The sequence below is a fragment of the Schistocerca gregaria genome, chromosome 8 (assembly GCF_023897955.1).
Source record: "Schistocerca gregaria isolate iqSchGreg1 chromosome 8, iqSchGreg1.2, whole genome shotgun sequence".
NCBI lineage: Eukaryota > Metazoa > Arthropoda > Insecta > Orthoptera > Acrididae > Schistocerca > Schistocerca gregaria.
The window spans coordinates 294,166,122-294,191,567 of record NC_064927.1 but is presented as its reverse complement, the minus strand read 5'-3'; the positions used below and the strand labels follow the sequence as shown (position 1 = coordinate 294,191,567).

General features: G+C 45.6%; 1 protein-coding gene across 3 annotated transcripts in view; it reads left to right on the top strand.

The window, feature by feature from the left end:
- The window catches only part of LOC126284505 (rabankyrin-5), a 499,589-nt gene that overhangs the window by 34,659 nt on the left and 439,484 nt on the right, over positions 1–25,446 (top strand). For all 3 annotated transcript variants that reach the window (XM_049983482.1, XM_049983481.1, XM_049983480.1), the window contains exon 3: positions 1,472–1,569. In XM_049983482.1, coding sequence (XP_049839439.1) covers positions 1,472–1,569 — 98 coding nt within the window. The remainder of the gene's footprint in view (positions 1–1,471; positions 1,570–25,446) is intronic.

Here is a 25,446-nt window from a genome sequence, read left to right as displayed (position 1 = left end):
CACAGCCCTGTAATTCCCTCCTCTCCTCCCCTCCCCTCCCCTCCCCACCCCAAAGGTGTCGGGGGTAAAATGCAGCGAGCGAAAGGCTATTTACAATTTGTACAGAAACCAGATGGCAGTTATGAGTCGAAGGGTATGAAAGGGAACCAGTGGTTGGGAAGGGAGTGAGACAGGGTTGTAGCCTCTCCCCGATGTTATTCAATCTGTGTATTGAACAAGCAGTAAAGGAAACAAAAGAAAAAAATCAGAGTAGGTATTCAAATCCATGGAGTAGAAATAAAAACTTTGCGGTTCGCCGATGACATTGTAATTCTGTCAGACATCAAAGGACTTGGAAGAGCAGTTGAACGGAATGGACAGTGTGTTGAAAGGAGGATATAAGATGAACATCAACAAAAGCAAAATGAGGATAATGGAATGTAGTCAAATTAAGTCGGGTGATGCTGAGGGAATTAGATTAGGAAATGAGGCACTTAAAGTAGTAAAGGAGTTTTGCTATTTGGGAAGCAAAATAACTGATGATGGTCGAAGTAGAGAGGATATAAAATGTAGACTGGCAATAGCAAGGAAAGTGTTTCTGAAGAAGATGAATTTTTTAACATAGAGTATAGATTTACATTGTCAGGAAGTCATTTCTGAAAGTATTTGTATGGAGTGTAGCCACGTATGGAAGTGAAATGTGGACAAGAAGAGAATAGAAACTTTCAAAATGTGGTGCTACAGAAGAATGCTGAAGATTAGATGGGTAGATGACATAACTAATGAGGAGGTATTTTTCTTGTTTATGATTGTATGTCATTCCTGAAATACTGTTGTTAGCCATTTGACATCCTCTGCTGGATAAAGGCCTCCTCTAAACTTGTCTGTGCATTAACATTTTTAGTTACAGAGACAAAGCAAAGTGGCGCAGTGGTTAGCACATTGGACTCTCATTCGGGAGGACGATGGTTCAGTCCCACGTCCCGTCACCCTGATTTAGGTTTTCTGTGATTTCTCTAAATCGCTTCAGGCAAATACTGGGATGGTTCCTTTGAAAAGGGCATGGCCGGCTTCCTTCCCCCTCCTTCCCTAATCCGATGAGACCGCTAACCTCACTGTCTGGTCTCCTCCCCCAAAACAATCCAACCCGTAGTTGCAGACATTAAAGTTTAGCCTGGAAGTTTTTCTAAAGTCTTACATGCACCTTTCATTAGGTTATCTTCTCAGTTTTTTCTAATTTCTTGGAGTTGCTCCAAGGACATCCTTCAACTGGCTACATGTCTGTTGAACTACACTTCATCTGGGGGTTGGTCTTGGTGACCCTTCAATGTTCTCCATATGTTGCTATTATTTCTCTGCAGAGCCAGAATTTTTCATTTTAGTGCCATTTTAAATCACCTTATTTTCTCTGTTTTTAATTGTAATTTTAAATTGTTTTTATTTTTTGCTATTAACTGTTGGAATAAAATTTTAAATTGTTTTTATTTTTCAGTGATATAAAGGTGAAACTGAGTGGAAGATTAGTACCTGCTCACCGCCTTGTACTAGAAGCTCGAAGTGAACATTGGGGTTCGTTGTCTGACAGCTTAGGTAAACTGAGTACTTCATATATTACTTTCAAAATTTCCTGCACTAAAAAGAAATCTCTTCTGGAACCTTGCCTTTCAGCAAATACAAGAGTAATTGTACTTGCTCTGAGAAAGCAGTAAATGTATTGTTTTTGAGTTAATATTAAAAAATGTTTTTTTATGCCTACATTGCTATTACTTAATGCTTATTCTGCTATTACGTATAATTCGAGAGGACACTTTCAGTTTTGTTGACAGAAAAAATATGTGGCTCTAGTAAAGTGTGGCTGACACTTTTTGTTCATTAGGTTTTGCACCAAGGGCTGAGATTAAAACCAGAATCTTATCTATATCTTAGTCTGGACATAAGAATGTGTTCATTCTAATCCACCCAGCAAATGATAATGTTATCCTGCAACCTATGCAGGTTTCTTAAGCAGTAAGAGTTACACAAAATCTGTGTTTGTACACTGGAAGCCAGAAAGCCACATTGGGGTAGTTGGTGTACTAAAAACATTTTCCCCACCTTCTCTCTTCCGAACATGGGGAATATGCGAGATGAATTAGTGTCAGGATCTCTCTTGAGATGTCTCAGTTGTTTTTCTATTATTTTCCTCTTTGGTCATTAAGAAAGATAAGAGTTAAAGGAATTAACTCCATTCTTTACTTACATTGGTATGCAAGCGCTTAGAATTTTGAGGGTAGGGTTTTGTAATATCTATTTTCTGTCTGACTCCAATGCTGACTGTACTAAATAGTGACAAAGTGTTAGTTGCCTGTCCCTTAAATCATAATTCCAGTATCTTGCTATGGTGTGAAACAAATTAGTTCTGCAGTTGTCACACTTTCTCAGGGGAAAATATGGCAACATGCTGACCATTTACATGATTCTCTTTTACCTTAATCTTAAGCTTCCTTTATTTTTTATTCATACTCGTGGTTTCAGTTTGTGTTTAAAGTTATTTTATCGTGCATGAAATTCTTCTTAGGTGAGTGGCCAAAGATAAGTGATGGGTAGAATGTAACTAATTTCTCCTTTTATTTTCGAATTGCAGGTGATTGTCAGCAGCTAGTTTCATGAAGAAGTAAACATGCTGTGACATGCCCAACTGTTTAAAGGGCAAAGTTAGATTTTCTCTTGAGCTATAATTACTGAATAATATTTAGTTCATCTTTATTTTTGATGGTAGATACTGAAAACTTCATCTCCAGATTATGCAGTAAATTCTGGAAACTAAAAATTGAGTCCAGTATAAAGTGTGTAAATAAAAAGACTTCAGAGATTTGTGTGCCATTTATTCATAAAGTACATTATCATTTTATGATAAACATTTCTTTCCACAGGAACATTACAATAGCTTTGTAACTCATAATATCCAAGTAAAAGTTAATTTTACAGGGAATGTATACATTTTTCAGTCCTCATTCATTTTCTCCACTTGATTTCACACTTGTTCACATTGGCTCAAGATCTGGAGCCTGTATATTACTCCACCATGGGGCAAGAATGCTTAGTGTATGCAAAAATTACCTCTTTGAGTACTTTATATCACAAAGCAACTATGATTGCTGTCCCACACTGAAGACACATGTCGCCAAGATGACTCTGCATGTGCAAAATACATTACAAAATCACACAATAGTTGCACTCCCCTATATATTCAACTATAATATAATTTTGTTGTTCCTAATAAGGATAGACATAGGACTACAAATCACTTCCAAAATGATACATAAAACCACAGAATTAAAGAAGTGGTTTATGTTGGTTTTCTAAGTGGTGCCCTGTTTGCACTTTCTAAAAATTGTCCCAGTAAATCTGTGTGGCATCGACCTTCCTACACAACAGGATTTATCTGATCATTCCACCCTCATCTTCATCTACATCATTAATATGCAGTTCACAATTGTGTGTGGCAGAACAGACACAGGTGCTTGCAGATACTGGATGGCTGTGATTGATAGCAGAGACTAGTCACCAACTGTGTTGTTAAGCAATGTCATGTCTTTTTTTCTTTTTATGTATACACTCAATAGATTTATTAACCCCCAGAGGCTCACCACTCTTTGGTGAGTTAGTGATTGGCTACAATGAGGTTCCAGCCTTTGCAGCATCTTTTCCCTTTCATGCTACATGTCTGTCCTCTTGCTATTTTTTCCTCCACTCCCTTGGGTAACATGTCTGGGATATTTTTAGGAATATGTTCTGAATTTTCAGTAGCCTGGTATCAGAACAGCTTCTGCACTTTGAGATTAATTTTTGTTTCTTCTCAACAGGTAGGGTTTGAGAATGAGATTTTCACTCTGCAGTGGAGTGTTCACCGATACGAAACTTCCTGGCAGATTAAAGCTGTGTGCTGGACTGAGACTCGAACTCGGGACCTTTGCCTTTCGCGGGCAAGTGCTCTACCATCTGAGCTACCCGAGCACGATTCCCATCCTGTTCTCACAGCTTTACTTCTGCCAGTACCTTGTCTCCTACCTTCCAAACTTTACAGAAGCTCTCCTGGAGACCTTGCAGAACTAGCACTCCTGAAAGAAAGGATATTGCGTTGACACAGCTTAGCCACAGCCTGGGGGTTGTTTCCAGAATGGTAGACCACTTGCCCGCAAAAGGAAAAGGTCCCGAGTTTGAGTCGCGGTCTGGCACACAGTTTTAATCTGTCAGGAAGTTTCAGGTAGGGTTTGCTAACACCTTCTGGTACAGGCCAGGCCCAGGAGGGCTGATAGCCTAAACTGCCACCTTCCCAAATTGTCAATTGGCCCCTCTGTCAGGTGTTTGACTAGTGTGACCAAAGGCAAGTGAGCACCCCAGTTGGAAGTAGTGCTGGCAATCATGGGGGATTTACTTGCAATGAGCCAATAACCATGTTACTCTACATTTTGTACATGTAAACAGAATGAGGCTAAAGATTCCAAGACTCTCTCAGCTGCACCTCGATTCCCCGTGGTATCACATAGTGAAGTAGTTCAGTCTTTTACTATGGTTAATCCATATTTCGCAAAGGTATTGATGAAATTGCCGGCTCTGTGAAACCCTGCTCTCGTTTATGCAATGACAGTTTGCTTTTGGAGACTAATTGTGATTCTCAAGCACAACAACCGCTCGCAGCTTCGGTCTCCATAGCTATCCTGTTCATGTCGAGGCCTATTAAATGTTGAATTCTTCATATGGGGTTATTTACACTAGTCTACTCGATGGTCTGACCAAGGGAGAAATCCAAACTTACCCTCTGATCAGGGCGTCACTGCAGTCCATTGGGTGATGAAAAATGTTGATGCATGCTTAGTGCCTATACGCACTCTTTTTCTCGCATTTGATACAATAGTGCTTCCATCGAAGATGAAAGCAGGCTATGAAGTCATCATGGCTTGACTGTACATTCCAAACCTGAAGTGATGTTACCAGTGTCAACATTACAAACATACTCAAATGTCCTTTTGAAACATGTGCCAAATGTGTTACTTGCTGTAAGGATGCTCACAAGGGCGATTGCCCACGTCCTCCTCCCCACTGTAACAATTGCAATGGCGACCATGCAGACTCATGCCGAGAATGTCCCATGTATCTTGATGAGTGAGCCATCCAGGAGATCAGGGTGAAGGAAAATGTACCTTACCCTGTCGTTCGCAAGTTGTCAGCTAATAAAAAGCCCTGCGTTTTACCATCTGGCACTTACAGTACCATTCTTGCTACACCTCATTCTCAAAGGACATGGCCATGCAGACTTGAAATGTCAAATTCAGCACCATAATTGTAAAATCAGCCAGTGTCACAGTATCACTGCCATCTACTTCTCCTCTAACTGTGCAACAAGCCCTCAAATTTTGGCCTCCAGTGGCAAAATCACCTGCTACACAACTGGCCGTCTGAAAAGGACAGAAGGAATACTCCTGCGAAGACATCCTTCTGGCCAATAAACATCTGAGTCTTCATCTGCCATCCTCAAAGGCCCCAAGAAATCAATCAAAGGCAAACAGGCTTCTCCTTCGCCAACTCGGTGATCCTCTTCAATTGTATCGCCACTTGATACCCTCACTCAGTCAACCTCCATTTTATCAGTGCACACCACCAACTGTTCTTTCAACCTGGAATCTGTAGGCAGACCCAGTGAGAATTCTGATGCCTCTGTAGATCTCGTGGAGCAGGAGTGTCTAACCTCTGCGCCCAGTAGCAATGAGTATTTGAAGGCTCACACTCAGCAGCTGCTGAGATAACTACACTGAATTTTTTCCCTCCTCCCACCCCAATCACGACTGTCCTCAAATTGAATGTTGCAAGCATTAGATCCAACAAGAAGAATGATGGCTACTTTTGAAATCGCAGCATCCACTTGTTTTCTACCTCCAGAAAACAAAATTGTGCGTCACTAAGGCAAACATCCTCCAACTTATTGGACAACTCCCTCAACCCTTTTTGCTGCTCTGTGACTTGCTGCTCTTCCAGAACCTCTTGGCTGACCTTCTCAATGCATTCAACCTCATCTGTCCTAACACTGTCTTTCAGACTCCACACACACTTATTCCCATTTCAACCTCTCATTCTGCACTGCCTAGCTTGCTCGTCACCTTCAGTGGTCTGTTCTATCTGGCTCGAGTGACCATTTCCTGTGTGCTATCCATTTGCTGACTCGTACCCCATCTACGTGTAAACCAAATTGGCGGCTTGCTAAGGTTCACTTGAGGCTTTACTCCTCCCTGGCAACCTTCAACAAACATTTCCCCAGTTGTGATGAGCAGGTAGAATACCTTCCGTTCCTTGCACTTCAACTTCACGGTGCCATGTACTTGTCCCTTGGTGGAATGAGGCATGCCATGACACAATTTACGTGTGAAGACATGCTCTCCACAGTTTTAACTCTTATCCTACGATGGTGAAGTGCATTCATTATAAACAGTTACATGCACAGTGTTATCACATTCTTCAGGACAGCCAAAAATCTAGCTGTATTTCATTTACTAGTTCTTGTAACTGTTCCATTCCTTCTTCCATTGTTTGGGCCAACCTCTGACAGCTCTCTGGGACCAAGGTCCATTCCCAAATTTCCAGCCTGACAATAGCAAATGATGTCATTGTGTACACCATTTCTACCTCCAACATATTGGCTGCTATTTTGCGGAGATTTTGAGCCTCATCCACTCCCACCTTGACTTCCTCCATCGGAAACAAAAGAAAGTGACAGTCGTGATACAAGTCTCCTCAGAATTGTGCATGCTATAATCCCACCTTTACTTCACAGGAACTAGATCATGCTCTTGCTTCATCCTAACCTTCCACCCCAGAACCAGATGATCACATTCAGATGCTGTAGCACCTTGCACATTTGGTCAAGCATTTTCTCCTTCATACATGCAATCACGTCTGGGTGGATGGCGCGTTTCAAAGATCACGGTGTGAAGCCACTGTCATACCCATACCTAAGCCTGATTAGGACAAACACCTTCCTTCTAGCTACTGCCAAATTTCTCTCACCAGCTGTGTTTTCAAGGTACATAAGATTCATGCCTGGCTGGTATAATGACTGAAGGCTCACAATTCCCTAACCACTGCACAATGTGGATTTCAAGTGTGCCGTTCTGCAGTTTACTATCTCGTCACTGTCATCCAGTGTGAAGACTGGTTTTCTTGTGCAATACTGGACCGTGGCCATGATTTTTGATTTGCAAAAAGCCTATGACACCTGCTGGAGGGCTGGTATCCTCTGTACTCTCTACAAGTTGGGCTTCCAATGTCACCTTCGCCGCTCCCTTCAGGAATTCTTGAAAGACGAAGTATTGAAAGTACGTATGGGTTTGGACTTGCTGGACACCTTTTTGCAGGAAAATGGGATACATCAGGGCTTCGGCCTAAACAACATCCTTTTGCTATCACCATTAACCCTGTCATGGCCCGTCTCCCATCGTACATCTTTGGCTCCCGTTTTCTGAAGATTGCAGTTCTCCGTGGGCTTGTCTCCTTGAGTGGCACCCTCAGGGACTAGGCATTCATTTTCTGGGTAGGGGCTTGGTGTCTCTGGGGTTCCTGAGCTGAGGAGTAGTAAGTGTTGCCAGCCCCTTGTCACTGTAAGCTCTGGGCATGCTTCAGCGACCACAGTGCAGCACAGTGGTGGAACATTGTATGTCTCAGGGAATGGATATCTTGGCTTGACCACATGCATCACAAGGATGGTGAAAACTTGTATAAAAAAACCTCAGTTTGAAGGTGTGCTGCGTGCTGATGAGTTGCATGGCTGTTGAGGTGGAACAGTCGTTATTGGGAAACCTCTGGGAACCTGCTCTACCTCAGTTGTATTAGGCTTACTCAAACATGCGGGACTCTTTCTGAGTGGACCCTTGTTTCCCTGGCTGCTCGTGGAACTGAGATAGAACCCTCAAAAATCATCATCTCCTCCCAGTGGGAAGGGTGTACCAACTGTGGGTATTCACACCCATACATCCAAGAGAATGAGAGAGGCTAATCCTTGTGATAGTAAGAATACTTTGGACTTCACTAACAGGGCTCATGGATTTGTGAATAACAGTGTGTTTCTGGTGATAAAGAGAAAAGAGGGGACATTTGAATAAAGTGTCCCCCTTCTATATCCATAAGGGTTTGGAAGGTCTTGCTGGCACCTTAAAAATTGTGATTGTGTAATGACTCATTGTCAATGCAGGTGGCACTTTTCAGAAATTGCAGAAACTGGTTAAATATGATACCATTGTTGAGATGCACACCTCTCTGAACTCCAGTAAGGGCATTGTCATGTGTTGAGATATCATAGACATCGGCTTAGCAGAACTGAAGTAAGAATGGGCATCCCAGGGGATACTCAGTGTGGAGCAATGAACCCGAAGGAATAATGGTGAAACTGAAGACAGGCACTTTCATTGTCACATTCTATACTCAGAGACTGCTTGAACATACTATGGTGGGGTTCCTTCTACTTTAATGTTCAGCCTTACGTTCCAAACCCTATGCGGTGCTATAAATCCCAATATTTTGGCCATACAACCATGAGTTGCAGAGGTGAATCGATCTGCGGGAAGTGCAGAAAAGCCACTCGTGATGTTGGAACTGACTGCCAGTCTCCAGCAATCTGCATCAACTGCTCTGGGAACCAACCCCTCTGGAGTGAGACTGTCCTGTTTGTGCTGAGGAATGCAGGATACAGGAAATAAAAGTGACTAGTGGATCCCCTATGCCAAAGCCAAAAATAAAATAAAAGGCGACGAAACCCCCGGTCTTTGTCACCTCACATTCTTCAAGGGTGCAGGATCTTATTCTCAAGGTGGATGTGCCTGTATCCGCTACAAGCACCTGTACTTGCACATGTTAATGCAAAAGAAATAATAAATAAATAAATAAATGAGTAAGGACAAAGGAATCCAGGCAGCTGCACAAAGAAAGACCACAACAGTTCCGCAGTGAGCATCCAGAATATACAAGAAAAGCAGAGTGCCTCTCAAAGCCCCCTTTCTTGCTTATCCTCGAAGGGACAGGGTGCAGGGAAAAGCTCAAGACGTTCAGGTGAAAAACTGTCCCGAGCGCCGTCAGACATCATTCTTTTCCATCTGACTGATGAGGAGGATATCATGGAGTTAGATGCCTTCGATCTAGGTAGCCCCTCCACTACCCCTTGCTCTACAAGTGCTTCATGTCTGCAGTGCAAACAAAGGTGTAAATTAAAACCACATCAATGAAATGGCACCCGTCCTACAGTGGAACTTACAGGTATTCAGGATGCTTGTGGAGGAACTCCATCACTTATCTCAGGGTAGAACACTGTGTCTCCAGGTGACTAATTTCCATTACTCTTATGTCCCTGAGCTACAAGGCTATATCCTACACAGAAAGGATGACCTGAGTGGAGAGAGAGCTAGAGGAGATGTAGGTGTTTTTGTCAGTACCCTCTACTACTCCTCACCTGTCTGTGTTAAAACGACTTAATGAGAAGTTGCCATATCAGTGCACGTGCATCATCTATTGACGATTCGTGCCCTTTACTTGTTCCCACATGATGTGCTTGATGAAGAGGCCCTAACTGACCTTATTACACGGCCCTCGCCACCCCACCCCCTTCATCCTCTGTGGTGATTTTAATGCACACAATGTGCTTTGGGGCTCTGCAACTACCAGTCCCAGGGGTAGAGCAGTTGAGAGGCTTCTCATGTCATCATACGCATACTTGCTAAATATGGGACAGAGCACACATTTCTGCACAGCAAATGGGTCGTTCTCTGCTATTGATCTCTTACTTTGCTCTCTAGCTCTTGCTCACATTGCTCAGTGGGAAGCGGTCAATCACGTGCATGGAAGTGATCACTTCCTGGTCTGGATTCATCTGCCAGATGGAGTGGTACCTGAAAGGAAACTGCCACAGTGAGTACTCAGTAGAGCAGACTGGACACTTTATAGCCTGTTGGTCCAGTTTTAACATTGTGCCAGAGTCGAGGCATGGGTGGATCATATTACCATGCCACTGCTGCATCCATGCTACTGCGGCATCCATCCCACAGACCATAGGACAACAGAAGAGGCAGCCTGTCCCTTGGAGTGATGAATGCCGTCCTGCAATCAGGACTAGGCATGCGGCTCTGCATAAGTTAGTGTCAGAGAATCTTGCAGCCTTTTGAGTGGTGAGTGTTGCTGAATTATTCAAAAGAACAAGAAGGGGTTGTGGCAACAGTTCCTGAGCACTATTAATCATTCCACAAAGAGTTCTGTTGTATGGGAGACCATCAGGAGAATTTATGGGAGAGGAGGGAGGTGCCCCATGCCTGCTGTAATGGGGAACAGCACTCTCTACATCAATCCCCGGGACATTGCCCAGAATACGGAGGCCTATTTTGCCACAGTTACTGCAACTGCCAATCAGAATCCAGATTTCCAGCACCATAGAGCGTTTGCTGAGAGGTGTAGTTTGGACTTCTGGCCCAACAATGATTTAGATTGCAACTTTACATTTTCCATGTGGGAGCTGGACTCTGGATTGTCTGCAGCTCATGACACATCCCCTGGTCACAACAGAATCCATTATAATGTGCTGCGGCACTTCACAAGGTGAAACAGATATTCTTCCTGCATTTGTTAATGCCATTTGGGTGTTGGGTCATTTTCCCAGCTCAGGGCACAAGGCAAGTTTAATTTCTGTCTTAAAACCTGGGAAAGACCATACATCCCCGAGTAGTTACTGCAGTGTTGCTCACTAGCTGTGTGGGAACGACTTAGGAGTGGATGGTCAACCGCTGCCTTCTATGGGTATTGGAATCCAGGCGCTTCCTTAGTTGCTTTCAGTGTGGGTTCAGGAAGTATCGCTCCACCTTTGATTACCTTGCCCTACTGGAGGAAGCTATACAACAAGATTTCCTGTGCCATCATCACCATCTACGTATATTTTTTGACATTGAGAAGGCCTATGATACTACTTGGAGGCATCTTGTCCTCAAGCGGCTTCACAAATGGGGTTTTCATGGTTTTTTTCCCATTTTTATTCAGTCCTTTCTCTAACGATATTTTAGATACTGAGTTGGTGACGTCCTGTTTGATTACTTTCAGGAGAACGGTGTCTATCAAGGTAGCATTTTAAGTGTGACTGTCTTTGCCATAGCTATTAATAGTATTACATCAATAGTAAAAAATATTATCCAGTGTTCTTTGTTTGTGGATGACCTCTCTGTGTTTTCTTCTTCTTCAAGCCTTGTAATGACAGCATGTCAGTTGCAACCAACTCTTCAACTTTTGGATGAATGGGTGCAGTATAGTGGCTTTTAGTTTTCCTTGGAGAAGTCTGTGTGTTCTTTTTGACCATTCTTGTTCCATTTTAAACTTTCCTGAGTTGAGGATGAGGGACTCTGTCCTTACTTTTCAAGACACATTGAAGTATCTGGAACTTATATTTGACTCTAAGCTTACATAGTTACCACATCTTACGGACCTGAAAAAACAGTTACTTAAGACTTTAAATATTTTAAAATGTCTTAGCCACAGTACATGGGGCAGACAGAACTTGTCTGCGCCTGTGTTACACGACATTTGTGTGATCTCAGCTTGATTATGGGTGTATAATGTATGGCTCTGCAAGACCCTCTTATTTTAAAGATGTTGGACGTGGTGCACCATGAAGGAATTTACAATGAATTAAGAACTTCACCTGCTTACAGGAGTTGATAAGTATCAATGGGGACAGTTGAAACATGTGTACCCCGACCGGGACTCAAACCTGGGATCTCCTGCTTATATAGCAGATGCTCTCTCAAACTGAGCCTTCGAGGACACAGAGGATAGAGCGACTGCAGGGACTTACATCTGGCACACTCTCTGTGAGATCCACACTTCCAACTTACTGTCCACACACGGCATTTGTAAAGTTCCTGCTCACTATACTCATTACTCGTGGCAGTCAATCTACTGATTCCCACAAGAGTTCGAACAATGTCAGTGCATCCGCACTGAAGATGATCATTGGCCAGTAAGCCTTACTTATAGGAAGATGATATCTGTTCTTCCAGATATGTCCAAAAGAACAGATGGCATCTTTCTGTAGATAAGGCTTACTTTCTTCAGTGCAGATGCATACACATTGCCCAAATTCTTACGGGAATTGGTATATTGGCTCTCTGAGAGCAATGAGAGTAGTGGGCAGGGGCACTACAAATGTAATGTGCAGTAAGTTGGTAGTGTGGGTCTCACAGGGAGCATACCGGAGATAAGTCCCTGCAGTCGCACTATCCTCTGTGTCCTTGGTGGCTGTGGGATAGAGCATCTTCCATGTAAGCAGGAGGTCCCAGGATCGAGTCCCGGTCGGGGCACACATTTTTCAACTGGCCATCGGGGCATTCAGAACAAGCCCAATACCAATCCTCTGTGCCGAGGCTGTTGAACTGCCACTTCACATCAAGCGACTGCTACTTACCGTGTGCCAGGTGTATAAAACATTGTCCACACAATAGACACCCACCTACCATACCATAGCTCGGCATCTGCTGTGAAACCTTTTTCGTAACCAGCAACAGGCAATGTGGCCCTATGGGGTTTGTGCACACGATTGCCTTCTAGGGATGGTGTGGCTAGTCTTCGTGTTTTACATCGCAGTTCAAGTGAATTTCCACCTTGGCTTCTGTGGAGGCCAAGACTTCTTATAGATTCCCATGCGGATCGGGGGAGGGGGGGGGGGGGGGGGGGGGTTGGATAGGCCTGAGGTATCCTTGCCTGTCATAAGAGGTGACTGAAGGAGTCTCACACTTTTTGGCCCCCTAATTCAGGTCCCATTTTACGGTTTGACCTGCCACTTCCCAAATTCTACAGAAGTGCGGGTCATATGGGGAAGGGTGCCTTACGTGGTGCACGAGTTATCCTTGGTGCCCTTAGATTCGATCTCCTGAACCTCTTGTCATAGCTTTGCATCTGCACCTGCATTTAAACTATTTGGGTGAGGACACTTTCCGGGGTACGTCATCTCCTTCCGTTGTCTCCTGTCTTCTTTGTCCCCATGACAGTATTTAATTTCTCTGTGCCCAATATCCAGCATGATAGCAAGTCCATTGTGGTGGGGCTGTCATGCACACATTTGGTGGTAGCCCCCTGACAACACAGGGATTGCACTGCTGATGACTGAGCTGTAAATTCCCCACTCCTGGCAATGGCCATCATGCCAAGTGGTCTTTGCTGTGGCTGGGTGGTGCCCGTGGGGAGAGCCCCTGCTTGGAGTGGGTAGCATCAGGGCAGATGACTCGCAATAAAGCGGACTAAGTCATCTCTTGCTGGTGATCGTATGGTGCCAGCAGTCTCTAAGAAGGGCAAGATTGAGTACAATGCTGACAGATATGACCCTAAATTGTTTCCCTTCCTCGCTACACCATGGGAGGAACTTAGGGCTATAGAAAGAAGAGAGCTATATTCACCTTGGTATTTAGTCTGTAGCAGAATGGACGAGGACTCATTTCTAAATATAAAGCCTCAATTTTTTGTTGAACATCTTGAGGATAAGTTGGGTAAGTAACAGTGCTGTTAAAGATGAGAAGCAGTGCATTCTTGATTCAGACAGCATCCCCAGCCCAATCCTGGGCATTACTCTCTTGTGACTGGCTGTGTGACATCCCTGTTTCCGTCACTCCCCATTAGAGCCTCAGCATGGTACAGGGGACTGTTTTCCATCACAACCTCCTCATGCATTCTGATGACGAGCTCTGCACCATTCTAGAAAAGCAGGGTGTTAATTTCATCTGGCACGTTTACAGGAGATCCAAAGACAACAGGGTTGCTATCGGCCTTTGAGGGTGCCTTTTTCTTAGCAGTCTTCTTTGTTTGCTTGCCCTCTTGCTTCTCTTTAGGGACTTGCTGGGAGGACTTCTCTGAAGTACCTTCAGGCACGGAGGAAGACCGTGAAGCTTTTTGTCCACTAGCTTTTGTCTCATTTAGCCACTGTTGAGTGTCTGCTGTGGCATTAGTGGAGACATTGGGAAAGAGGGTCACAAGAGAACCCCTCTGCTCGAGAGGAGCCAGAGGAGGCTGTTGCTTCTCCTTCTGGGGAGAGGAGACCGATGTCCCCTGCATTTGGGGGGGGCCTTGCTATCAAAGTAGGTACTTCGAGAGCAACAGAAGGAGATTTTTCCCCTACCACCAAGGGGGTAGATGTATTCTGGAGGCCTAGAGAGCCCACTGTTCATGGCACAGTGTGTGGTACGACTGGTACTTGTGATGGTGATGGTGATGGTAATGTAGCTGCAGCATATGTGGACGTCATTCAGATTGGGTGTAATCATTCAAATTTACATTTAGCCTCTTGGTAAGTCAGTCAGTCGAGGGTCTGGTATTCCATGATTTTTCACTCCTTTTGGAGTACTGTGCAATCTGGCGAGCAGGAGTAGTGCTACTCTGTGCAGTTGATACAAGTGGGAGGAGATGCACAGGGAATCTCTGGATGCAGTGTCCTTCCACAGTGTCGACACATGGCATTGGAAGTGCAACGGGAAGATGTGCCCAAATTTCCAACACTTAAAGCACCACATAGGGGGAGCAACATATGGTTTAACATCACAGCAGTAAGCCATCACCTTGACCTTTTCAGGCAGTGATGATGGCCCCAACATCACCACTCCGTACCAATTCTGCACCTGCAGATGAAGTGTAGGTCTCAGAATCCCCTGAGGACCTGGGTCTCACTGATGATGGAGGCATACCGCTTCTTAGGACTGGTTTTCAACACCAGATTGACATGGCTTCCTCATCTCTGTCAGCTGAAGCAGAAATGCTGGCAGCACCTCAATGCCCTCTGCTGCCTGAGCAACACCAACTGGGGTGCAGATCGCGCTATGCTGCTGCAGCTCTACAGAGCCCTTGTTCAGTCTCGCCATGACTATGGGAGTCTGGTTTTTGGTTCGGCGGCACTCTCACCATTGTGGTTACTTGACCCATTGCACTACTGCGGTGTTCGACTGGCAACAGAAGCTTCTAGGACGAATCCAGTAAGCAGTGTGCTTGTGGAGGCTGGAGTCCCTCCATTGAAGGTTATGCGTGCACTTATGTTGCAAGAATTCATAGTTCTCCTGAGCATCCGAATTACCATCTCCTTTTCCCATCCATGGCGGTTGATCTCCCGCATCGGAGGTCCAGGTCACGGCTTAAGATTGTGGTTCACGTGCGATCTCTTCTGTCTGAAGTGGAGTCCTTGCCTTTACCAACTATACTCGAGATCCATTCACATAAACCTCCATGGTGTGCAACTAGGCCGCAGCTTTTCCTGTACCTTTCACAAGGTCCTAAGGATTCAGTTAACCATGCAGTGCTCTGCTGTCACTTCCTCTCGATTCTTGACGTGTACCAGTACCGTTAAGTGTTTTACACTGACGGCTCCATTGCTGATGGTCATGTTGGCTTCGCGTATGTTCATGGAGGACATATTGAACAGCACTGTTTGCCAGATAGCTGCAGTGTTTTCACTGTAGAGCTGGCGACCATGTCTCTTGAGCACATCTACTCATGCCCTGGCGAGTCATTTCTTCTCTGCACTGACTCCTTGAGCAGCCTGCAAGCTAACGACCAGTGCTACCTCTGCCATCATTTGGTAGCGACCATCCAAGGAATCCATCTATGCCCTGGAACAGTCTAGTCATTCCGTGGTGTTTGTGTGGACCCCATGCCACGTTGGGATCCCAGGAAATGAACTTAACAGGCTGGCACAACAGGCTGCACGAAACCACCTGCAACCATTATTACACCACAAGGTTTTTCGGCTTTGGGAGACAATGTAATAATCTCAGCAAGCACAACAAACTGTGTGCCCTTAAGGAGACTATAAAGGTGTGGAAAACCTCCATGCGGGCCTCTCACAGGTATTCTTTGGTTCTCTGCCGGCTCCACAATATCCATACGTGGCTAACACATTGCTACCTCCTCCATCATGAGGACCCACCTCGGTGTCACTGTGGCTCACATATGACTGTCGTCCACATCTTGCTGGACTGCCCACTTTTAGCCACTCTGTGGTGGACTTTTACCCTTCACAGCACCATACATTCGATGTTGGGCGACAATGCCTCAACAGCAGAATAGTCCTAAGTTTTATTCGTAAGGGTGGGGGGGTTTATCGTACCATCTAAGGGTGAGCATGTAGCCTTCTCTGTGGGGTCGCCACCCTCCCTCCATTTTAACTCCGTTGCACTTTCTTTGCATTTGTCTTTCTTGGTGGTTGTCTCTTCCCTACATTTGTTCATCTCATCTTGTCCTTTTGGGGTGGACATTTTAATGTGTTGCAGAGTGACTGGCTCATCCTCTTTTATTACTGTGATCAGCCAGCCCAGACCAATGCTCTATGGTTTTAATACCTTCTTCTGCTTTTCCTTGGGGTGTATGTTCTCACTATTTTTTGTTCGTTCCATTCAATTTTATTTTAGGTATGTTATTGGGTGTTTTTGTATGTTGAGCCTTGCTATGTCAGGAAAAAGGGACTGATGAGCCTTTAGTTTGGTCCCTTTATACCCCAAACCAATCAACCAACTTAATTTAGACTTGACCAACTTTAAGATATGCCATATGTAAGATTTTACATTTCGGTCTCTGTTTTTTAACATTTTAGATACGCATCACAGTTTTGCAATAGTGTGAACTGATGGCTCCAAACAAGGGAATTCCTGTGGCTACTCTGTTGTTGTCTCCAGCCATATAACCAGGATTTGCCTTTATGACAAGTATACCATTTTCTCAGTGGAGCTCCACATGATCCTAATGTCACTGGAGCAGATGCGTCATATTCGGGGCAAATGGTTTCTCATCTGTTCAGATTTTCATAGTGCCTTACAGTTGGTGCAGAAGCTGTATGCAGCTGAGGAGTTGGTCCGGCTGATATATGACCAACTGTAGTGTGTCCAATGGCTGGGTGAGCAGGTGTCATTCCACTTGGTACCAAGTTATGGGGGAAATGAACAGGCCGATCGGGGTGCCGGGGAGGCCTGCCGAGGATGGGATGTGGCACAGTGTCCTATTCCCTTGCAGGCTGTCATTTCTGCAATACACAGAAGCCTGTGAAGTTGTGGGATGAGGAATGGCTGGCGGTGATGGCCAATAATCTGTGGATGATAAAGTCAACAACCCGGCCGTGGCAGTAGGAAAGCAGGCTACTGCCAAGGCTGCAGTTCTTGTACCCCATCCCGCGAGTTTTTCCATTCCTTCTAATGACCATGTTGTTGTCTGTCAGCAGCTGGTGTCACTTTGGCATCACAACTGCTCTTTCCTTCATGGGAACAAGCTCTGAGGAACTGAAGCTCTCCTCTTGGCTGACCTTCTCTTGGCCCTCCCTCCACGAGGAGACTGCCTTAACTAGGTTGCATATTGGACATTGTCATTACAGCCATCACGATTTTTTAAGTGGTGATCCTCTGCTACTTTGTGCTCATTGTCATCAACCTTTGCCATTTTCTGACTGAATGCATTTTCTCTAACCACATACATCCTAATGTATGTTTGTCGCCAGAGCTATCAGCCAGTTTAGTGAGTGATGTGTGGGCTGTCAACTGTGTTTTTACTTTTTACCTGTCATAGCAATATGGCAAAGGACATTGAATCTTTATTTTGGGACCTCCATTGTCTCTATTGGATATTTTGTGGACCTTTCTCCAGGAGGAAGTCCTCGTTCTTAGCTCTCTTTTCTTTTATTGACATGTAGTCACTTTTAATTCCTTTTTCAGATTAATGTTCTAAGCTTCGTCCATCCATAATTGAAATGGAGGACAGTGGGACGTCAGCTGGTATAAATTTATATTAAAAATGAAGAGATTCCTCCAGCTGTATGTAAGGTGTCAATTTTATTTTGGCAACTAGTTTCAACATTGTACCATCATCATCTTCAGACCCAACACTTGCTGATGTCAAATGCGTGCGGCTGATACTAGAAGTCAGTGGTGAGATATGGGCGTGCTCCATGTGGAAGGGGAGTTACTACCCACCTTCCACACAGAGCATGTCCATATCTTACCACTGACTTCTAGAATCAGCCGCACGCAATTGACATCAACGAGTGTTGGGCCTGGAGATGACGTTGTTACAACATAACATTGAAACTAGTTGCCAAAATAAAATTGACACCTTAAATACAGCTGGAGGAATTTCTTCATTTTTAATATAATCTAAGATTCTGACACGGGCATGTATGACCTTAGTTATTTTTTTGTGCCCTAAAACTAAAAAAATCAAACAAATCAATATGTTTATTGCATTCCCATCCCCATCCCCATCCCTCCCTGTCCTCACTCCTCCTCTGACTCCTCCTTCCCCTCTCTCGGTGTCCTTGCTTACATCAGCCCAGCTGTCGTCTTAGTTTCTGCTATTTATTACAATTGTGTTCTTCTTGGTTTTTTCTTTCTTCTTTCATTATGTTTCTGGTAGTTCTGGGACAAACCTGTCTGGTGCCCTAAGGGGGCAGACTCCCCCCCCCCCCCCCCCCCCCTCACACCCTGAGTCTGACTTCTTGTTTATAGATGTCTCCTCATCCTTGTTGATGACAAATGGTGACAGTGGCACAACCAGATTTGGCCCTTTTGCCTCCCATTTGGATCTTCATTCATGCTTGTTAAATACAGTTGTGACAGATACTACCACCACCTTCCAGAGTTGCAGCCCCTTATTTCGTTTACTCCACAGCTTTTGTCGCCCTCCAAGAATCTCATTTTACCAATGCCCATTCATCAACCCTTCATGGGTTCCTTGATTTGTCGGGACTTGATCGGCCCCATGACGGCTTCCAGTGCCGTTTGCACTTTGATTATTAGAAAAGTTGTTAGTACATGGAATCCTCCTCTATACTGCATTGAAAGAGGCTGTTGTCCAGGTCCAAGTGAACTCAGGGGTAATGGTTTTTAATCTGTATCTATCTCCTAATTCCCCTCCTTCAACAGCTCCCCCCAGACTTCCTCCTCCTCGTCCTCCTCCTCCTCCTCTCTACCACTGATCTTTCACTCATTTCCCCTCACCTTCTCCATTCATTACACTGGTCACTGCACCATGACCTCTGTGATAGTGAAAACTTCCTATTGGTTCTCTCATTACTGTCCCATCTCCAAATGGCCAAGTTACCCTGCTGGGCTTTCCATTGTGCTGATTGGCCTCTATATACCTCCCAGATTGTGTTTACCCCTTCTTTGTCAGGTTTAACTGACGAAGTCATCCGTGACCTGTCTGATATGATTACTCGCCCCACTGTCAATGCTGTCCCTCACTCAGTGGGCCCATTTTGCCGTTGACTGGTCCCTTGGTGGAACGCAGATGTTGCCATCGCCGTCCAGAAGCACCATTGAGCTTTACTATGCCTGAAGTAGCACACATCCTCTGTCGGTCTTATTATCTTTACATGCTTTCACATCAAAGCTGTTACTTAATCAAACAGAACAAACAGGTGTGTTGGGAATGCTTTGTCTCCTCCCTAGGTTCTTCTCTCCCTATATTACAGGTATGGGCTACCCTCCGCACCCTCCAAGGTTGCCAGTGGCAGTCTTCCATCCTGGGCCTTTTCCTCTCAGGTGGTCTTTGAACAGATCTACCAATTGTTGCAGAACACCTTGCAACCCATTTTGCAACAGCATCAGTATCGGCTTCCTATTTGGCCACCTTCTTCCTCCAAAAGTAGCTGGCTGAAACTTCCCACTTACGTTTTACCCCTTGTCTGGTGGAATCCTAGAATGAATTTTCTTACTAAGGGCAAACTTATGGCCCTCTCCTCTTCCCATGATTCAGCCTGGCCATGATTCCATCCATAGCCAATTGCTTGAACACCAAAGTCCCTCATAGCTACAGTATCTCATCCAGTTGTTTACCACATGTGGCTCCAAGGTGTTTTCCCCTCTCAGTGGAGGGACTGTATGTAGTTCCTGTCCTTAACTCTGGCACGGATCTCTTGTCCGTCGATAGGTACCATGTGATAGGTTTGACTGTCTCCTTTAAGTTATTTGAACTCTGTTGGTTGTTTGAATTGTGGGACCTTTTGTCTCCTTACCAATGTGGTTTCCAGGAGGAAAGGTCTCCAATTGATCATCTACTTCATATGGATACTGCAGTTTCACAGGCCTTTTATCAGTGCCACCATCTTGTTGTGGTTTTCTTCAATTTTAGTGAGGTCTATGACAACTTGGTGCCATCACATCTTACTTACAGGAGTCTTCAGAGTCCTTCCAGAGTTCTTTTTGCCGGTTCCTGTCCCACCGATCCTTCAGAGTTCTTGTTGTCACCATTCTCAGCTCTCCACAGACCCAGGAGAATTGCCTTTCACATGGTTTCATGTTGTGTGCCTTTCTTGTCTTCATAGCTATTAATGGACTCGTGACCTCCATCAGACCATTTGTCAGCCCAGCTCTTTATGTGGATGATTTCTGTATCCAGACTAGTTTCCACTCAGTAGCCTCTGCGGAGTGACAGCTTCAGCATACTATATGGTGCACTTCCCCATGGACTCCTTCACACAGTTTTAAATTCCTCCTACTTAAACTGCAGCTGGTGCATAACTGTCGCCATACTATGGTCCATCCCAAATCAGACCTCTACCTTGGTGCCTAATGGCTTGTCCTGGTCCTCCAGTTCACTGTTTCTGGGTTTTTTTGTTTAACAATGAGCTTACTTGGTTACTCTACATCAGCCTTCTGACGATGCCCACACTTCTTGGGGCACAGATCATTTGACTCTTCTCCCCCTTTATCTGGCCTTAGTTCTGTCCCTTCTGGACTATGGTTGTCAAGTTTGTTGCTCAGCTGCTCCTTCCACACTGTTTCTCTTGGACCCGGTCCACCATTGTGGTATCTGTTTGGCCATCAGTGCATTTCTCACTAACCCTGTTGAGAGGATTCTTGTTAACATTTGGATCCCCTTTCAGTTTGGTGCTCCCAGCTCTTGGTTTCCTATGCCATCTATCTGCTCTTTTTCTACTCATCCCTCCTACTCTATTCTTTTTGCCACTTCGGGATGTCACCTGCCTGCTGCTCAGCGTCAGATGGATTTACTGGTTGGGCTCCACCTCATTTCTCCCCACCATGATTACCATGTTCCCTCTTTGTCCTGTTCACCACATTCTCTCCCAACACCCTCCATTGGTTAGGTCCTTGGTCCCCAATGTGGATGGGTTTCTTCCAGGGTCCGAAAGCCTTCTCCTTTCCATTGTTTGCTCTGCCTGCTCATCTGAGAGTTTCAGAATGCTATTGTTTCCTTACGCTGATGGCTCTAAATTCACCAATCACGTGGGTATCCCTGCACATCTTCTGTTGGTGTGCAACACCGTCTCTTTCCTTTCACATGTGGTGGGTGTGTTGCAGGATTTATGGCTATTTACTGGACCATCTACTTTGTTAAGATCCCCATTACCTGAGTTTTGCTATGTACAGGCTCGATGAGTGGCCTTCAGGTTATCACCCAGTGTTTTTCCCACCACCCCTTGGTCTCTGCCATCTATGACCTAGTCACCTATATTCACTGTGCTGCATGTCTAGTTGATTTCTTCTGGTTTCCCAGCCACATGGGAGTCCCAGGTAATGAGCTTGCTGATTGTCTGACTGGGGAAGAGGGTGGGGCAGCCACCTATCTCCGTTCTGTTTAACACCTCCGGGAGTGGATTCACGGCTTCACATCAGTTTCCTTTTCACTCAGTCATGTGCTGACTCTTGTTGAGCTACTCTCCTGTGCCGTTAACTCCTCACATATGCCAAGAGGTAGATGCCTATCCCCCTGGGGCATCGGAACGCCCGGCAATGGCCATCTTGCTGGGTGGCCTTTGCTGCAGCTGGGTGGCACCCATGAGAAGGGCCCCTGATCGGAGTAGGTGGCATCAGGGTGGATGACACGTGATGAAGTGTAGTCCATTGTCTCTTGCTGGTGGAACACCAGCAGTCTCTAAGCTTTCATGAGCTCAATTCAACGCACAAAGTGTGACTCCAAATCATTCTCCTCCTTGGTCACACCAGGCTAAAGACGGCAGTGGATCTTCTTCGCCCCAGTACCTTATATGTTCCAGAGCTGATGGGGAATCAATCATGACGATGAAGCCGCAGTGTTTTGTTGAGCATTTAGAGGACAAGTTTGGGGAGGTGGAGGGCTTGTCCAAAATGAAATCTGGGTCAGTCTTGAACAAAACAGCATCCTCTGCCCAGTTATGGGTGTTACTCCCTTGTGAGATGATGGGGGATGTTTCTGTAACCATCACACCCCATAAGAGCTTAAATATGGTCCAGGGTATCATATTTCACAGGGACCTTCTTTTCCAGTCTGACGATGAGCTGCACGCCAAGTTAGAGCGACGAGGTGTACATTTCATCCGGTGTGTCCACGGGCGTCCAAGGGATAATCAGGTTGCCACTGGTGCCTTCATCTTGGCCTACGAGGGTGATACATTGCTCAAGAAGGTCAAGGTGATAGTCTACCACTGTGATGTAAAGCCCTATATCCCTCTCCTGATGCGGTGCTTTAAGAGCTGGAAGTTCAGCCACGTCTTCCCGCTGTACTTCTAGCGTCACATGTCAGGATTGCGGATGCTCATCACATTCCAATACTCCATGTGCCCTGCCTCCCATCTGTGTCAACTGTGGAGAGCACTCTTCGCCTTTCTCGCCAGACTGCAGGATTCTCCAGGAAGAAAGGAAAATCATAGAGTACAAGACCCTGGACCGACTGACCTTCACTGAGGCTAAGAGAAAATTTGAACGCCTGCATTCTGTACATATGACATTGATGACATTGACTTACGCCGCAGCTACAACAGTTTTGGCACCATCAGCTCTGCCAACCCCAGCCACCTCTCAAAACCGGAAGGCCACACCTACCCTCTTGATGATGGGGGAGCAACACCCCCCCCCCCCCCCAACCATCGGGGACGTCCGTCCCCACATCTAAGCCGGAGAAGCGTAAGTCTTCTTCAGCTTCTTTCACTAGGAAGGGGTCCCTTGGGTCACTCCCTTCCCAGGTTTCTGCTAGTAGGAAAGATGACACCCACCAGTGCCTGAAGAGCCCAAAAGCAGCTGGTCGTAGGGCTTCACGCTCACCCTCAGTCCGAGAGACTGAGCCAGTGAAGTCCAACCAGCCAGGGAAACCCAAGGAGCAGTGAGAGAAATCCAAAAAGAAAACCCCCTAAGACCAAGGAAATTGCAGTGGCACCCACACCACCGCTACCTACAAGCTCTGCGTCTGAGGATGGGGTGGAGACTTTGGCATCAGCTGAGGACCTAGATATCACCAGACCCACAGACACAATGGATATATGTAAGTCTGCAAGCTTCCATGGTCATGGTCATTGTCACTGAAGTTAGTATCTTCTGGGTTATTAGGCCAGCTCATGTTTCTTCTAAAATGATCGACGTTTCCACCCCTCTGCTGGGATCTTCCTCAGGATCTTCTGGTGTCCACTACTGCTAGAACAGCATTTTAGAAGAAACATGACGCAGCCTAATAACCCAGAAGATTTTAACTACAATGGATATAGACTGCTCAGGCAATAAGTCAATGGCAGCAGGTGACTGAGGCGTAAACTGCCTCTTTGAATGTTCCATGACTTCCCAGTCTCAAGATGTCATCCTCCAGTGTAATTGCAGTGGTTTTTTCAACCACCTGGCTGAGCTGTGGCAACTGTTAAGCTTTACACTTGCTATGTGCATTGCCCTCCAGGAAACCTGGTTCCCGGCAATGTGGACCCTTGCCCTCCATGGCTGTAACGAATATTATAGGAACCATAGCGACTATAATAGAGTTTATGTCCTAAACTCGGTCTATAGTGAACCTGTGCCCCTTCAAACCCCTCTTGAAGCTGTGGCTGTCAGAATAAGGCCGATGCAAGAAAAAACTGTCTGCAATGTATATCTTCCTCTTGGTGGCAGTTAATCGGCCATTGATTTATCAATTTGCAACCGAGGACTTCTCCCATCTATCCACTGGAGAGCACATGACGACCAGTTTGGTAGTGACCGCTTCCCCATCTTCGTGTCACTGCCCAAGCATCAGGCCCACGAACGCCTGCCCAGATGGCCTTTAAACGAGACATACTGAGAAACTTTCACCTCTGCTGTCACCATTGAATCTCCTCCACGCAGTAACTTTGATGTGATGGATGAGCAAGTGACTACAACAATTGTAACGCAATGCCTCGCTCTTTAGCGTGCCCCCTGCATAAGGCAGTCCCTTGGCAGTCACCAAAAGTCACTGGAGCAATTAAGGAGCATCGGTGAGCTCTAGTGCAACATAAGCGGCACCCTTCCCTGCCACACCTTATAGCATTTAAATGGCTCCGTGCCCGCATTCACCAACTTATCAAACAACAGAAGCAGGAGTGTTGGGAGACATATGTCTCAACCAATGGATGCCATACGTCACCTACCAAAGTCTGGGCAAAGATCAGATGTCTTTTCAGGTACCAGACCCCAACAGGTGCTCCCAGTGTTACCATAAATGGCTTGTTATCTACCGACACAAACACGATTGCCGAGCACTTTGCTTGAGACTCTGCGTCGGAGAATTACCCCCCAGCCTTTCGTTCTCTCAAACAGCAGCTGGAAGGGAAAGTCCTCTCATTCACTGCACGCCACTGTGAATCCTATAACCCCCCCCTTTACAGAGTGGGAGCTCTTCAGTGCCCTTGCACATTGCCCCAACACAGCTCCTGGGCCTGATTGGATCCACATCCAGATGATTAAACATCTCTCGTCTGACTACAAGCAATATCTTCTCGTCATCTTCAAGCGAATCTGGTGCAATGGTGTCTTTCTATCTGAATGGCGGGAGAGCACAATAATTCCAGTGCTCAAACCCGGTAAAAACCCGCTTGATGTGGATAGCTATCGGCCCATCAGCCTCACCAACATTTTTTGTAAGCTGCTGGAATGTATAGTATGTCGGTGATTGGATTGGGTCCTGGAGTCACATGGCCTATTGGCTCCATGTCATGGCAGCTTCCGTCAGGGTCACTCTACCGCTGATAATTGTTTTTCCCTCTAGTTTGCCATCTTTTTTGATTTACATAAAGCATACGACATGACCTAGCAACATCATATCCTTGCCACATTGTAAGAGCAGGGTCTCCGGGGCCCGCTCCCGATTTTTATCCAAAACTTCCTCCCTCTCTGTACTTTGTGTCCAAGCTGGTGCCTCCCATAGTTCCATCCATATCCAGGAGAATAGTCACACAGGGCTTTGTATTGAGTGTGTCTCTCTTTTTAGTGGCCATTAACGGTCTAGCAGCTGCTGTTCCAGTGCTGGTGTTGCTTAGCGTCTCCTACAGGGGACCATCCACAATGTGCAGTCATGGGCTCTAGCCCACTGCCTCCAGTATTCAGCCGCAGAGTCATGTGTCGTGCACTTCTGTCAGTGTCATACCATTTATCCAGACCCAGAAATATACCTTCATGATGATCCACTCACTGTTGTGGCGACACATCGATTCTTAGGACTGGTTTTCGATGATTGATT